Source organism: Chiloscyllium plagiosum, unplaced genomic scaffold (genome assembly GCF_037043375.1).
Source record: "Chiloscyllium plagiosum isolate Xiang-an unplaced genomic scaffold, Cpla_swu_hap1 HiC_scaffold_22, whole genome shotgun sequence".
Lineage (NCBI taxonomy): Eukaryota > Metazoa > Chordata > Chondrichthyes > Orectolobiformes > Hemiscylliidae > Chiloscyllium > Chiloscyllium plagiosum.
The window spans coordinates 39723860-39738285 of NW_028270160.1; the positions used below are offsets into that span (position 1 = coordinate 39723860).

At 39.9% G+C, this 14426-nt stretch overlaps 1 protein-coding gene across 3 annotated transcripts in view; it reads left to right on the top strand.

Annotated features, from left to right (window-relative positions):
• ppp2r2d (protein phosphatase 2, regulatory subunit B, delta) overlaps positions 1-14426 on the top strand; it is a 59702-nt gene that overhangs the window by 33963 nt on the left and 11313 nt on the right. For all 3 annotated transcript variants that reach the window (XM_043712588.2, XM_043712587.2, XM_043712589.2), the window contains 4 exons: positions 7875-8040; positions 10181-10293; positions 11119-11296; positions 12494-12658. In XM_043712588.2, the coding sequence (XP_043568523.1) occupies positions 7875-8040; positions 10181-10293; positions 11119-11296; positions 12494-12658 (622 nt within the window). The remainder of the gene's footprint in view (positions 1-7874; positions 8041-10180; positions 10294-11118; positions 11297-12493; positions 12659-14426) is intronic.

Genomic DNA, 14426 nt, shown 5'->3' on the forward strand with positions numbered 1-14426 from the left:
TAAAACCATCTGCGTGAATTGGGGGCACAATTTGTTCCTGACTCCTTTATTCTTCACTTCCTCCCATGAACCTGCAATGTTGTAATTCCTCCAGAACTCCTTTAAGGTCATTGCATCATCTTGGGTAGCCCTGACTGCTTGTGAGCAGGTCCAGCGTAAATAGTAAGCCTTAAAGGAGGCTATGATTCCCTAATCCATTGGCTGAAGTAGTAATATGGTGTTGGGTGGTAAAAAGATGGCATTTACATTGGGGTAAGGTCATCTAAAGTGCTTGGATGTCTGGGGGCATTGTCAAATACAAGGAGAATTTTGAAAGGAATCTGCTTGACCAAGCAATAGCATTCAGCAGCAGGAACAAAAATGTTCAGGAACCAATCTTCAATGAGAGCTTTGTTACCCAAGCCTTTGTGTTTGCCTTCCAAATAATGGGCAGAGATGCCTCGAAGATTCTCCCAAGTGCCCTCTGATTTAGGGAGCGATACACAAGTATAGGCTTAAGCTTGCAATCCCCAGATGCATTACCACCAAGCAATAACGTTAGCCTATCCTTAGATGCCTTATGTCCTGGAGCATTTTTTTTCCTCTTTTGAAATGAATGTCCTTTCAGGCATTTTTTTCCAAAATAAGCTAGTCTCATCTACAATAAATATTTGCTCAGGCATGTCACCTCCCCCCTCAATAATTTTATTCAACATTTCAGGAAACTCTCTCCGTAGCACTAACATTGGCACTCACTGCTTTATCTTGCACTTTAATATTGTGTAAATTTACTCTCCCTTTGAAATGGTTGAACCAACCCCTATTTCCAATAAATTCTTCATCACAAGCACCTTCACTTGCTGCATGTGTAGCTTTAAAATCAATGAAAAGGCTTTGCGACTTTTAGAATCATAGAGATGTACAGCATGGAAACAGACCCTTCGGTCCAACTCGTCCAAATATCCCAACCAGGTAAAAACAATGACTGCAGATGCTGGAAACCAGATTCTGGATTAGTGATGCTGGAAGAGCACAGCAGTTCAGGCAGCATATGAGGAGCAGTAAAATCGACGTTTCGGGCAAAAGCCCTTCCGGAATAAAGGCTGAGAGCCTGAAGGGTGGAAAGATAAGCTAGAGGAGGGTGGGGGTGGGGAGAAAGTGGCATAGAGTACAATAGGTGAGTGGGGGAGGGGATGAAGATGATCGGTCAGGGAGGAGGGTGGAGTGGATAGGCCTCCTTCTTTAGAGACCGCAATTTACCAGATGGCCTCCAACGCATCTCGTCCACATCCCGCACCTCCGCCCTCAGACCCCACCCCTCCAACCGTAACAAGGACAGAGTGCCCCTGGTGCTCACCTTCCACCCTACCAACCTTCGCATAAACCAAATCATCCGCCAACATTTCCGCCACCTCCAAAAAGACCCCACCACCAGGGATATATTTCCCTCCCCACCACTTTCCGCCTTCTGCAAAGACCGTTCCCTCCGTGACTACCTGGTCAGGTCCACGCCCCCCTACAACCCACCCTCCCATCTTGGCACCTTCCCCTGCCACCACAGGAATTGCAAAACCAGCGCCCACACCACCTCCCTCACCTCCATCCAAGGCCCTAAAGGAGCCTTCCACATCCATCAAAGTTTTACCTGCACATCCACCAATAAAATTTATTGTATCCATTGCTCCCGATGCGGTCTCCTCTACATTGGGGAGACTGGACGCCTCCTAGCAGAGCGCTTTAGGGAACATCTCCAGGACACCAATCAACCACGCCGCCCTGAGGCCCAACATTTCAACTCCCCCTCCCACTCTGCCGAGGAGATGGAGGTCCTGGGCCTCCTTCCCCACTGCTCCCTCACCACTAGACGCCTGGAGGAAGAACGCTTCATCTTCTGCCTCGAAACACTTCAACCCCAGGGCATCAATGTGGACTTCAACAGTTTCCTCATTTCCCCTTCCCCCACCTCACCCTAGTTCCAAACTTCCAGCTCAGCACTGTCCCCATGACTTGTCCTACCTGCCTATCTTCTTTTCCACCTATCCACTCCACCCTCCTCCCTGACCTATCACCTTCATCCCCTCCCCCACTCACCTATTGTACTCTATGCTACTTTCTCCCCACCCCCATCCTCCTCGAGCTTATCTCTCCACCCTTCAGGCTCTCTGCCTTAATTCCTGGTGAAGGGCTTTTGCCCGAAACGTCGATTTTACTGCTCCTCGAATGCTGCCTGAACTGCGCTCTTCCAGCACCACGAATCCAAATATCCCAACCAATCTAGTCTCACCTGCCAGCACCCGGCCCGTATCCCTTTAAACCCTTCCTATTCATATACCCACCCTTTTAAATTTTGCAATTGTACTAGTCTCCACCACTTCCTCTGGCAGCCCATTCCACACATGCACCACCCTGTGTATGAAAAAGTTGCCCCTTAGAGATCTCTCATATCTTTCCTCTCTCACCCTATGCCCTCTAGTTCTGGTCTCCCCATCCCAGGGAAAAGACTTTGTCTATTTAGCTTATCCATGCCCCTCATGATTTTATAAACCTCTATGAAGTCACCCCTCAGCCTCCTACGCTGCAGGGAAAGCAGCCCCAGCCCCAACCTCTCCCTATAGCTCAAGTTTCACAAGATCCTTCCAATACGAAGGAGACCAGAATTGCACACAATATTCCAAAAGTGGCCTAACCAGTGTCCTGTACAGCCACAATATGACCACCCAACTCCTGTATTCAATACTCTTGACCAATAAAAGGAAAGCATTCTTGCACAAGGCCAAGGCTAATAGGAATATTATGCTGATTTTGATCCTCTAACCAAATTACCAATAGCCTTTCCATTTTGATAATTAAGCCACTGCATTGCTGAGTGATAATTGTCACTTTCATTGGGACAGAGCCTTTTAAACGCTCCATTACTTTCCCCTTGTCATTTATAATTGGCCTGATTGTTGATCGACTATAACCTAATGCTTTTCCAATGTTTGTTGGCATTTCATCTCTCTCTGAAAGCTTTATTATTTTCACTTTTGTTTCCATCGTGATCGTTTTCCTTTTCTTCGATGCATCACCATCGCTTGCATCAGATTTACACTTTGAAGCCGTGATTACGAAGGTAAACACACGAAGTAAAATCAGAATGCACAGAACAATATTTACATGATCTGACTTAAAATAGCGATAACGGCGTGCGCTGTTCTCCCTTGGGGCAACAAACCACTGAAAAATTGCCTATCTCTCTTAATTTTAACAATTGATCCAACATCCTCGGATATTTGTGGAAGAGAGTTCCAAACCACTCCCTTTGTATGTAGAAGTACTTTTTCACATTCTCCTAAATGGTGTGGCCCAAATATTTAGACTTTGTCCCTTAATCCTAGAATCTCCAACCGGTAGAAATAATTTATCTTTGTCAAAGCTATTTTTTCCTGTTAATGTTTTGACTTAGATCAACTCTTAACTTTCTAAATTCTAGAGAAAACAGGCTTAATTTGTGTAATCTCTTCTCATAACTTAAGCCCTGAAATCCAGTTGTCATTCTTGTAAACCTACATTGTACTCCCTCCAAAGCCAATATATCCTTCCTAAAGTATAGTGCCCAAATCTCCTCACAGTATTCCAACTGGGGTCTAACCCAGGTCTTGTTGGCATTTCATCTCTCTCTGAAAGCTTTATTATTTTCACTTTTGTTTCCATCGTGATCGTTTTCCTTTTCTTCGATGCATCACCATCGCTTGCATCAGATTGCAAGTGTAACTTCTGCATTCTTATAGTATGTAGCCCTGTACATATAAAGGCCAGTGTTCCATTTGCTGCCTTAATTATTTCCTGCACTTGCTAATGGCATTTTAAAACTATATAGGCATCTTTATTCCCCAGTCTGTTTGGCCATCTATTGTATTTTCCTTGCTACCAACTAGAAAATACTCTGATCTATCCCTTTTTAGCCCAAAATGCAAACCTTACACTTTTTTAGTCTGCCACACTTTTGCCCATTCACCTGATCTATAATCTCTCACTTTGTGGATATGTGTACTTTTATGCTATCATCTACGTAGCCATATCCTACCACTTTGGGTTCTTAACCATTATCCCAACTTTGTCATCTACAGCTTAATTTCCCAGCCATATCAGTAATTTCCCCTGAATTCCATGGGCTTCTAAAACCTTTTAAGTGGGACTTCATCACATGCCTCCCGTAGGTCATCCATTGACATTCCCCTGTCCACTACCTTTGTCACTTCAAAAAAAAAATCAGAGATTTGTTCGGCATGATAATTATGAAGACTAAAAATTTACAGATGAAGGGCATTGTTAAGTACACTGACCATATATCAAGTGATCTTTCTGGGCGCTTCCCATTTACCTAGGAAAGAGCAGGCATTTGTAATATTGCATTCCTGAAGTAACATGCATAAAAGGCTTTGTTTATTAAAAGATCTGATTTCCTATTTCACCATCTTCATAGTCTCCTTACTTTCAGCATTTCCCATTCCCTCGTCATCTACTCAGTCCCACATCCTATCAACCCTCTCTTTCCCAAACGTGTACAGGAGATGCAACCGGCTACCCTCTTACTCTTCCTATCTGCTAGGAATCCAAATGTTTCCTCAAGTTTTTGCATACAGTTTTGTTCACTCTTTGCCACTCATGATGGAAATCAGTGTGAAATTTCCACTTCCACAATTCCTATTCAGTCTGAAGGAGGACTCTGAATATCCAGCTGTCTCTTATTTTAATTCCTAGTCGCTCCCATTTTACTCTTGGTCCTTGACCGTCGAAGAAGCTCAGCATAAGTTTGAAGAATACCACCTCAAACCTTACTCTGGTCTCAATGTTGGGGTTAACTGTTTCAGATCATAACCGCTGCCCCAAGTTTTAAAGGTGGCAGCTGTTGTTAATGATGCTGCTTTTGCCATTTAACAGTTCCTCTAAACCGATCCTTTAATTCTTGTCCCGTTACCAAAGTCCACGTGAGGTCAATGAAATGGAACAGTTACAGAGAAAGGTACCCGAAATTTTTTCTTCATGTGTAGTGACCTGAGCGATGACTCCACAAAGTCCATTGGCAATTAAATTGAAACCACAGACAACTTCAATTAGACCCCACCACCAAGAACATCTTCCCCTCCCTACCCCTCTCTGCCTTCCACAAGGATGTTCCCTTTAACAATACTTGGTTCATGCCATTCTCCCGACAATTCACCCAAACCCCCAGGTACCTTCCCTGCAACCGTAAAAGATACAAAATCTGCCTGCGCACACCCACCTCATCTGCCTCTCCTCCAACCTGCTTACTGTAATCTGTGCTCCCGATGTAGTCTTCTCTACATTGGGAGACCAAACGTAAATCCGGCATATTTTGCTGAGCGTCTCAGCTGGGCCTGCAGGGTCCGACCTGATCTCCAGTCACCGCCTTCCCATTACCTTTCCGACATGGACATCCTTGGTCTCCTCCATTGTCACAGCGAATCAGACTGCACATTGGAGGAATAGCATCTCATCTTCTACCTGGACAGCCTTCAGCCCAGATGATTCAACATTGAGTTCTCCAATTTCAAATAATCTCCCTTCCCGTATCCCAACTCCCTTCCCAGCCCCTCCCCTCCCCTTCCATTCCTCTGATCTACCCTTCTTCCAGCTACAAACTGGATTATTTCCTCCCATTGATCAAGCAGATCATAGCCTCTACCTGAGTTCATCTATCTCTCTCTCTCCCCCCCCCACCACCACCATCTGCAGCTCCCCTTACACCCACCCCTAGCCCTGGGGAAGGGTCCACCCGAAACATTGACTTCTCCACTTGATGCTGCCTGGCCTGAAGCTATGGGTGGCACTGCCCTCTCTTCTAAGAAGACCTAGCAGAGGTTTTTGGTGTGTTGCTATTACAAATTTAGGTTTGTAAAGTATTGATGGAACTTGCTAACTCCAAATATGACCACCAAACCTACCTTTCTGGGTCTGTTTGCGCTCTGCATTAGCCAAAATTGTGGATGCATACATTGTTCCTGTCCAGTGGGCCACTAATACTAGCCTGTGCCATGTGAGGAGGCGTCATATGTCATTAGCAGATCTTGTTTGGGATTGTAGTGTATTAACACCTTAGAGGATGATAACTGTTTCTTCATTTCCCTGAAAGCTACGGGTTGGCTACATGACCATTTCCAAAGTTGACACTTTAAGTGTTGATGCAAAAATGCCAGAATAGAGGCAAGATTATGTATGAATTTTCCATAATAATTGGCCAGCCTGAGGAAAGGCCTATGTTCCGAAACAGACATAGGAGCCAGGGCATCTTTGATCACCCTCACTTTATCTTCCAATGGGTGTAACCCACTCTTGTCAACTCCGTAGCCCAGGTAGGATAGTTAGGGTACCTGGAACACATTTTTCCCTTCTAAAATGTGCACTCCTAGGACAAAAGGACTATGTCCAAGTTATCTATGTGCTCTTTATTGGTCTTCCCTGTTGTTAGCACTTCATTGAGATAAATGGTGACCAGGAGTAGACCTTGTAAAATATTCTCCATTGTTCCTGAAAAATATCACAGACTGACAATAACCCAGCTGGCAGTCTCCTATATTGGCACAAACCCTTTTGGGTACTAATTGTAGCTTACATCTGGGAATCCTCCTCTTCGAACCGCACTTGAGTATGTATGGCTCATCTCCAGCTTAGTGAAGGACAGCCCCCTACCAGCTTTGCTTATAAGTCACCTATACAAGAGATAGGGTTTTTATATAGCTGTGAAAAGTGGTTTAACATTTATTTAAAATCTTCACAAAGGCAAACTCATTGAAAATCCCAAATCTTGTGATAACTACTGAGTTCCTGCCTTTGTTTACAACTTTGGGTACAGCTTCTGATTTGAGATTTTGTTTAAATTTTTCTGTGGATAGTCATCCTGGTGAAGAAAGCAAACTTCCCAGCCCAGCTGTCCTGTTTCTGAATGTCATTGTTCAGAGTATAATCTGGAGCCCTGGTTCAGCCTGAACTTTAATTCTCCTCCTGAGGAGCAACTGGAAGACTGAGCAATAATATTTCCGAAGCAAGCTACATTGCAAAAATCCCATTAACATCTGGCTGTGTGCACTAGAATAGCTGACACCAATGTATTTTGTCTTTAAGAGCTTTACAATCACTTCCTCCTCCTCCTTACCCTCAGCCCCCAAAACCACCACCTAGAAAATGGTGAATCTGCAGGGAGAAATCAGTTTTCCTTGCACTGTCTGTGCTTTTTGTTATTTAGAAAATTTAACATTTTCAGTTTGATGGAAATAAAAATATATTAACTAGTTTTGACATTTCATTAAATAGTTTGTTTTGCAAGAAATAATAGCATCAGGCTGATGAGTTTTTAATGTAGTAAAAGCATGCATTTGGCCATATCACAACCAGATAAAATGTTTGCGTTTGATGTGACTTGTGGAATAGTGAAATTGGGGAAAGGCAGTGTCCATCTCAGTCATAGCAAAGCAATAGTAATTTAAAATGTTGATGTCCACAGAAAATCATGAACTTAATTTTCATGCAAGATTTATTACAGTATTTTGCAATGTTTTCATTGATTTTCTAATTTCTATCAGTCATCTACTATACATGTTCTGTTTGAGTTAAGTATAGTTTAATCAGAGAATTCACCTTTATTTGATTCTGTAACTTTCAAAATGGAAATTTTGAATGATTTGAAAATAGTGTTGCTTAGCATAGTTGTATTCTGTTTAGGCCTTTGTAGAGATATATTGGACTTCATGTAGCCAGGTATAGTATAAAGGTCAGTAAATTGGAGCTTTTCATTAGAAACATTTTTGTGGTAAATTTAACAAACTAAATATGCATTGATATTGATAGAGCTAATTTGATACTATACTGCAAATAATCTTTCTTGCTTTTTGTAGAGTAAAAACCGACCTCATCACAAAGGCGAATATAATGTTTACAGTACCTTTCAGAGTCATGAACCGGAGTTTGATTATTTGAAAAGTCTAGAAATTGAGGAAAAAATAAACAAAATCAGGTGGTTACCCCAACAAAACGCTGCTCATTTCTTATTATCTACAAATGGTGAGTTTCCGATTTGCATAATTATATTTGTCTTTTATACTGCTTGGGTAATATTTCTATAGACCTTAGTTCGCCAGCAGAAGCGGTATACTTTCATCTATTCGATCATGAAACAAATTCATGGCCTGGTGTAATTGGTGCTACATAGAATATATGTGCCATGTATTCCTAATTTATATATGACTGGTTAACTTAGCTAAGAAGTAGTGTTGGGTGTTATTATCAATGGAACCCTAGGTTAGAGAAGATAGCAATCATCTACCAGGGATTCTCCTTAATAATAAGTGGTCTTAAAAGAGAAGGTATGTGTGTAAGTGTTCAGCAACATGATCCAACTTCACTATAATGCCTGAAGAACCCACCAACAGACACTGTCTTTGCTCACATGAAGAAGATCGACATTGGGTACAAGACGTTGAAGGGTTGTTGACACATTTAGAACCAAGTCCTATAAAGCTTCAGTGTGTTCAGAGATGAGGGAGAGCATTCAAGGTGATATGAACAAAAACAACCAGTTTTAATGTTTACACTGATGAATCTATAACCATGCTATCACTGAATAATTTTGCTAAGACAAAGGTAAAACTGCATTATATAATGAACATTATTTAGTCTGGCCTGAATAAATAACAATTCAAACATGAGGTGAATTTCTTGTAGAAATTATTTTATTTAATTTTAATCTATCTGAAAGTATTAATTAGTAGTTTCAGTAAAATAATGACAGTGAGTAGAATTACCTTGCATGTTTGAAATGAAATGTTGCACTTATATGGTACCTTCAATTATTTTAGAATATTTCAAAGTACTTTGCTGTGAATGAAGAATAACCGAAGTGCAGTCACTATCGTGCTGCACGGAAGGTAACAGTTAAATTGCATATAACAAAGACTGTAACAATGCGATAATTACCATGTGATCTGGTTTTTTTTATGCTGTTGAATATTAAATATGGGCCATAATGTTGTCAGAAAATCTTTCTTTTGAATAATGTAATGGAATCTCCTGTGTCCACCTGAGAAGGCAGACTTAGATGTTGGAGGATTTCTGTACTTCAATCAACTCTCTAGTAATTGCTGACATACTGCTCATTATCCTATTTTTGTCTCATTTGATTTCATTTCTTTTGCTGGATTTGGGTGCTGTGAAGATTATTTAACAAAATACTGTTTCTTTTAAATAAAAACATGTTGATCATAATTCTTTTCCAACTTTTAAAAAGTACTGTTGTGGTGACTATTATATCAAGGTTTATGGTCTGCATTGTATTACTTCAACTTGTGGATTTATCAGGATAAGGAATGTTAGTACTATGGAATTAACTCTTCCTATTTCAAATACCCAGTGCCCGCATCAAATGCCTACACATCAGGTGTCAAATTAATCTGTGCCAGCATTGGATGCTTGAATGTAGATTCCAGTTGCACAGTACAGTGGATGGAATTTTCCTCCATTTCATGCCAGCCACTTTTTTTTTGATGTAGATTAGATTAGATTATTTACAGTGTCGAAACAGGCCCTTCGGCCCAACAAGTCCACACCGACCCGCCGAAGCGTAACCCACCCATACCCCTACATTTACCCCTTTACCTAACACTACGGGCAATTTAGCATGGCCAATTCACCTGACTTGCACATCTTTGGAGTGTGGGAGGAAACCGGAGCACCCGGAGGAAACCCACGCAGACACGGGGAGAATGTGCAAACTCCACACAGTCAGTCGCCTGAGGCGGGAATTGAACCCGGGTCTCTGGCGCTGCGAGGCAGCAGTGCTAACCACTGTGCCACCGTGCCGCCCACTTGATGGCCTCTGACAATTTACACTGATTTAAGGACACTTCCATGCTATGTGCCCAATCTAATTTTTAAACCAGTTGAAATTACGCAAGTTAAATTCATATTGTACTTTTACAGCCAGCAAGGAAGACTCTCTTCCAGAATGAATATCCATTTTAGATGGAAGATATTAAACTGTTTCTAAAATGATATTGCTTGAGATTTTAAACTATCTCGTCATTAACCTTGATTCTCAGGTTGAACCATATGAAAAAGAAATTCTTGAACTACTGAATTATAGATTGTCCTGGAATGAAATTTTCAGGAAATAATATAAATTTCTGCTTTAACATATGGTTTACAGATAAAACTATTAAATTATGGAAGATCAGTGAAAGGGACAAACGAGCAGAAGGCTATAACTTGAAGGAAGAAGACGGAAGATATAGGAATCCTGTCAGAATAACCACATTACGGGTATGAGAGTACTAACTGGATTGATTTGATTTGGAGGGTCCGGTGTTGGACTGGGGTGTACAAAGTTAAAAATCACACAACATAAGGTTATAATCCAACAGGCTTATTTGGAAGCAGTAGCTTTCGGAGCGCTGCTCCTTCATCAGGAGGTTGTGGAGTGTAAGACACAGAATGTATGGCCAAGGTTTACAGAGTGATGCAACTGAAATTACATATTGAAAAAGACCTGGATTGTTAAGTCTCTCAATTTTTAGATGGTTGGATTATAACCTTGTGTTGTGTGATTTGTAAACTGGGTTGATTTGAGGTGTGGTCATCCATGATTTACTTAGGTGTTGCTAGTTGTGATATTTTTGAAGTGTGTATGAAAATTGACTATTAATGAAAGCCCAAAGAGCAAATCTCCTAACTAGTTAATTAAAATCAACATTTTTAATATAGACCAATTGTTTTTTAAACCCATTTATACACCCATATTGGACTAAGTCATATTTGTCAACACTTAATAATTCAGACTGAATAAATTCAAACTTGACAATAAGTTGATTCACTCATGAACTAGATATCAGTTACAAAATCATCAAAAGTAAACTGAATTTTCTTTCTTGAAACTTTATTCATAAAATATATTTTAACTTTCTTTTATGGTATTCCAATAAAATAGTCCTGAGTTTAGTATTGAGTGTTGAGGAAAGTGATAAAGTACTTTGCAAGATGCTAGCAAATTTCTGAAATTCTGACTTCTAAAATGCAAAGTAGCTAAATGAGTAGAAATATTTAATTTTCTATTTGAAGATGATTTTTTTTCTCTTTTTTGCTTAATAGGTGCCAGTATTGAAACCTATGGATTTGATGGTAGAAGCAAGCCCTCGAAGAATATTTGCAAATGCACACACATATCACATTAACTCCATTTCAGTAAATAGTGACAATGAAACCTATCTTTCAGCAGATGATCTTAGAATTAACCTGTGGCACTTAGAAATCACAGATAGGAGTTTTAGTATCCTTTTTTAACAACAATCCTTTGCAGTATATTGTGACTGATTCGGTATTGTTTCTATTTACCAAATATACTTTTCACTTGTGGTATCCCAATAAAAGAGCCTTGAGTTTAGTATTTGAGATACAAGGAATATAATCCCAGTTTTGGGATTTGTGAACAGTATTGCATCTGACACCATTATTCACTAATGTGTAAATTTTCTTTTAAATGTTGGTCCCCCTCCTGTCAAATTTACTAATATGGTTGCTTTTGAAAGTGTCTTGAATAATATGGGTTACAAATAGTTGTTTATTAATACAGAACTTAAGTATTACTAAAAGCAGCACAGTTTTTCAGAGTTTTTTGCATTTCACTTGAGGACAATTTGCAAGAATACCAATTCATGAGGGGGGGGGAAATATTATACTGCAAGAGGGTAGGGTGCTCGTTGGTTAGCAGTGGAGTTTGGTATGATCAATGTCTTAATTACTTTTGTCAACAGCCTAAAAGGTATGCTTTTTGATTTGGGACGTATGCCGTACACTTGAGTATCACAGTGGCCCTGAAATTCATAAACAACTTTAATCATTTGTGTGATAGGCAGACCAAAGCTTACCAATGCGCATTTGCATAATTTGCAGCACATGGTTCAACATTAAATATGTTTCTGTAATTAGATAGTATTTGCTGGATAATTCTGGGTGTGAGAAGAATTTTACTGATAATCAATTTAGGATTGTCTGTTGGGATTGCAGTGTGCCAAATTTTTCTGTATTGGAAACTACCTATATTCATACATGCCCTGCTTCTTACAGACAAAAAGAACATGTAAACATTGAGCCTATTTCAGTTCTGCAAAATAGGTGACAACCATTCGCTAGTTCGTTTCTCAGAACAATACTTAGTGGATGCATGAAGACCACTTTCAATTCAGTCTAGTTTATTTTTTAATTTTATCCCTGACCAGCAATGTACCTAGAAACCTAACTGTTCATAATTTCTTTATCTTTTGAACATAATAAATGCACATTGATTATTCCAATGTTGTGAGCATTAGTAATTTTCCTGCCTTCCCATCTAGCCTGCCTCTAATTTTGAAAGTTTTGAGGATGTATTTTGTATCTGTACAATTTACATTGGACTTTTGAACTTGTTAAAAATTATATGTTTAAATGTTTGTCTATATTTTTTAAAATTCCTTAAATATTACTAAAGACATTGTAGATATTAAACCTGCTAATATGGAAGAGCTGACAGAAGTTATTACAGCAGCAGAATGTCATCCACATCAATGCAATGTATTTGCTTATAGTAGTAGTAAGGGAACTATACGACTATGTGATATGCGTGCTGGCGCTCTGTGTGACAAACATTCAAAATGTGAGTATTCATCATCTGGAAAAGTGTTAGAAACAAGGTACTTCATCTATAAGAATGTCTGGACTTATTTTAGTGTATAATTTGTTTTGGTCAATGCAATTCTTGAGCACTTCTGTTAATGGCCACTTTATTTTTAATGTTTCTATTTTTAATAATACAATTGCCTTTGATACAACTTCTACTAACTGTTCTCTCTTGCCCAGCTGATTATTACACTCTTAGCATAAGCATTACTAAATTAGCTTTTCTAGCTTCTCAAAAATATCTGGCCAAACGAAATGATGGTACACTTACATGCTACCCTGCCAAAAGCTGACATTATTTTGATCCCTTATTTCTCTTGCTGTCAGTATAACCGGACCTTTGTTTCTCCACCGTCCCTTTTCTTGTTATTAAGTAGTTTGTGCTTGAATCCCAGTTTTGGTCTTACAAATGCAAGGACTCAGTTCTTCAGTGGAACTTGTATTTGGCTCCTGGCGGAAAACCTCCTAGCTCAGGTTGTACTACTGGCACAAGGTTGCATCATGTAGTATCCTCTGAGCAGCATTCGACAACATGTATTTCAACATTTCAAAGTAGCTGTTCCTCCAGAAGATATGCTATGTAAGAGGCTATGACAGATTTGTGCTGTGTTCTTAAAATATGCCTCTAGCCCCATTCCCCCACAGGAAAAGCTCTGCATAAGGATCTTCAAGGCACCAATTATATGTTAGCTGCCTACAAGTCATACACCAAAGCTGATGCATGGTTTACAAATTCCAGCCAAATAATTCTTGACCATGTGATTCCCTATAATGAAGGGTATATGCTACATATGTCTGCTCAGAACTCCCAAATGATCTGTAACCGTGAAGTATGAATAACAGTTTTTGCTAGTCTGATAGGCTATCAAAATTATTCAGGAAAATGGTTGCAAAGTTAACTGCTCAGAAACCAGGTACACTTTTTTTATATCAATAGCGAAAGCCTATCACTGCTTTCTTCGAGTGGACATATTTATTCAACTGAATGGGTCTCGAGTAGCTGATGAGGACTGCAAATGCTAAGGTGTGGGCAGCTATTTTGTGATGAAAAAGTAAAACTGTTTTGGCTCTCTGCCAACACTTTATGCCACCTGACAGAACATCAGATCAACACTGCCAAAACAACCAGTCTTTTTCAGCATGTGAAGTTTCTACCAGTCTTAAGCCTTATTGCTCTCTCAGGCTGTACCAGATAGTGGTCTCCTTTGCTTGGAAAGGATATCCCTACTTAGAATGGTTCAATAAAGATTCATCAGATTGGTTTCTGGAATTGGAGGAGTACTCTTTGAAGAGAGTTTGAATGAATTGTACCCTGGAGTTTAGAAAAATCAAAATATCTAATTGTAAAGTATAAAACACTCTGACTTGATGGGGTCAAAGCCAAGAGACGCTTCCATCTTCCCAGTGGAGAACTCTGTTCGAAAGCCTTTTGAAATGGGTCAGCCACCTTAGGATTAAGAATTCTGATGGTTCTGAATGTTTGGAGTTCTTACACTGAAATGCTGTGGTTATATAGTTAACATATATATTCAAGAGTGATAACTATTTGGGCGTTATGGAAAATCAAAGGATTTGGCAGTGCTACCCCTACCTTTTTATGGTGTGATTTGAATTTTAATGCCTCCGATTCCACTTGACCCTGTGTGCAAATTTGGAGGTTTCAGGATTTGTTAGTGGAGGGAGGGGCAGAAGAGGGTGTGGCGTCGAGAGTTCACTTGGAGTACAGGGGTAAAATGAGTTGTGTG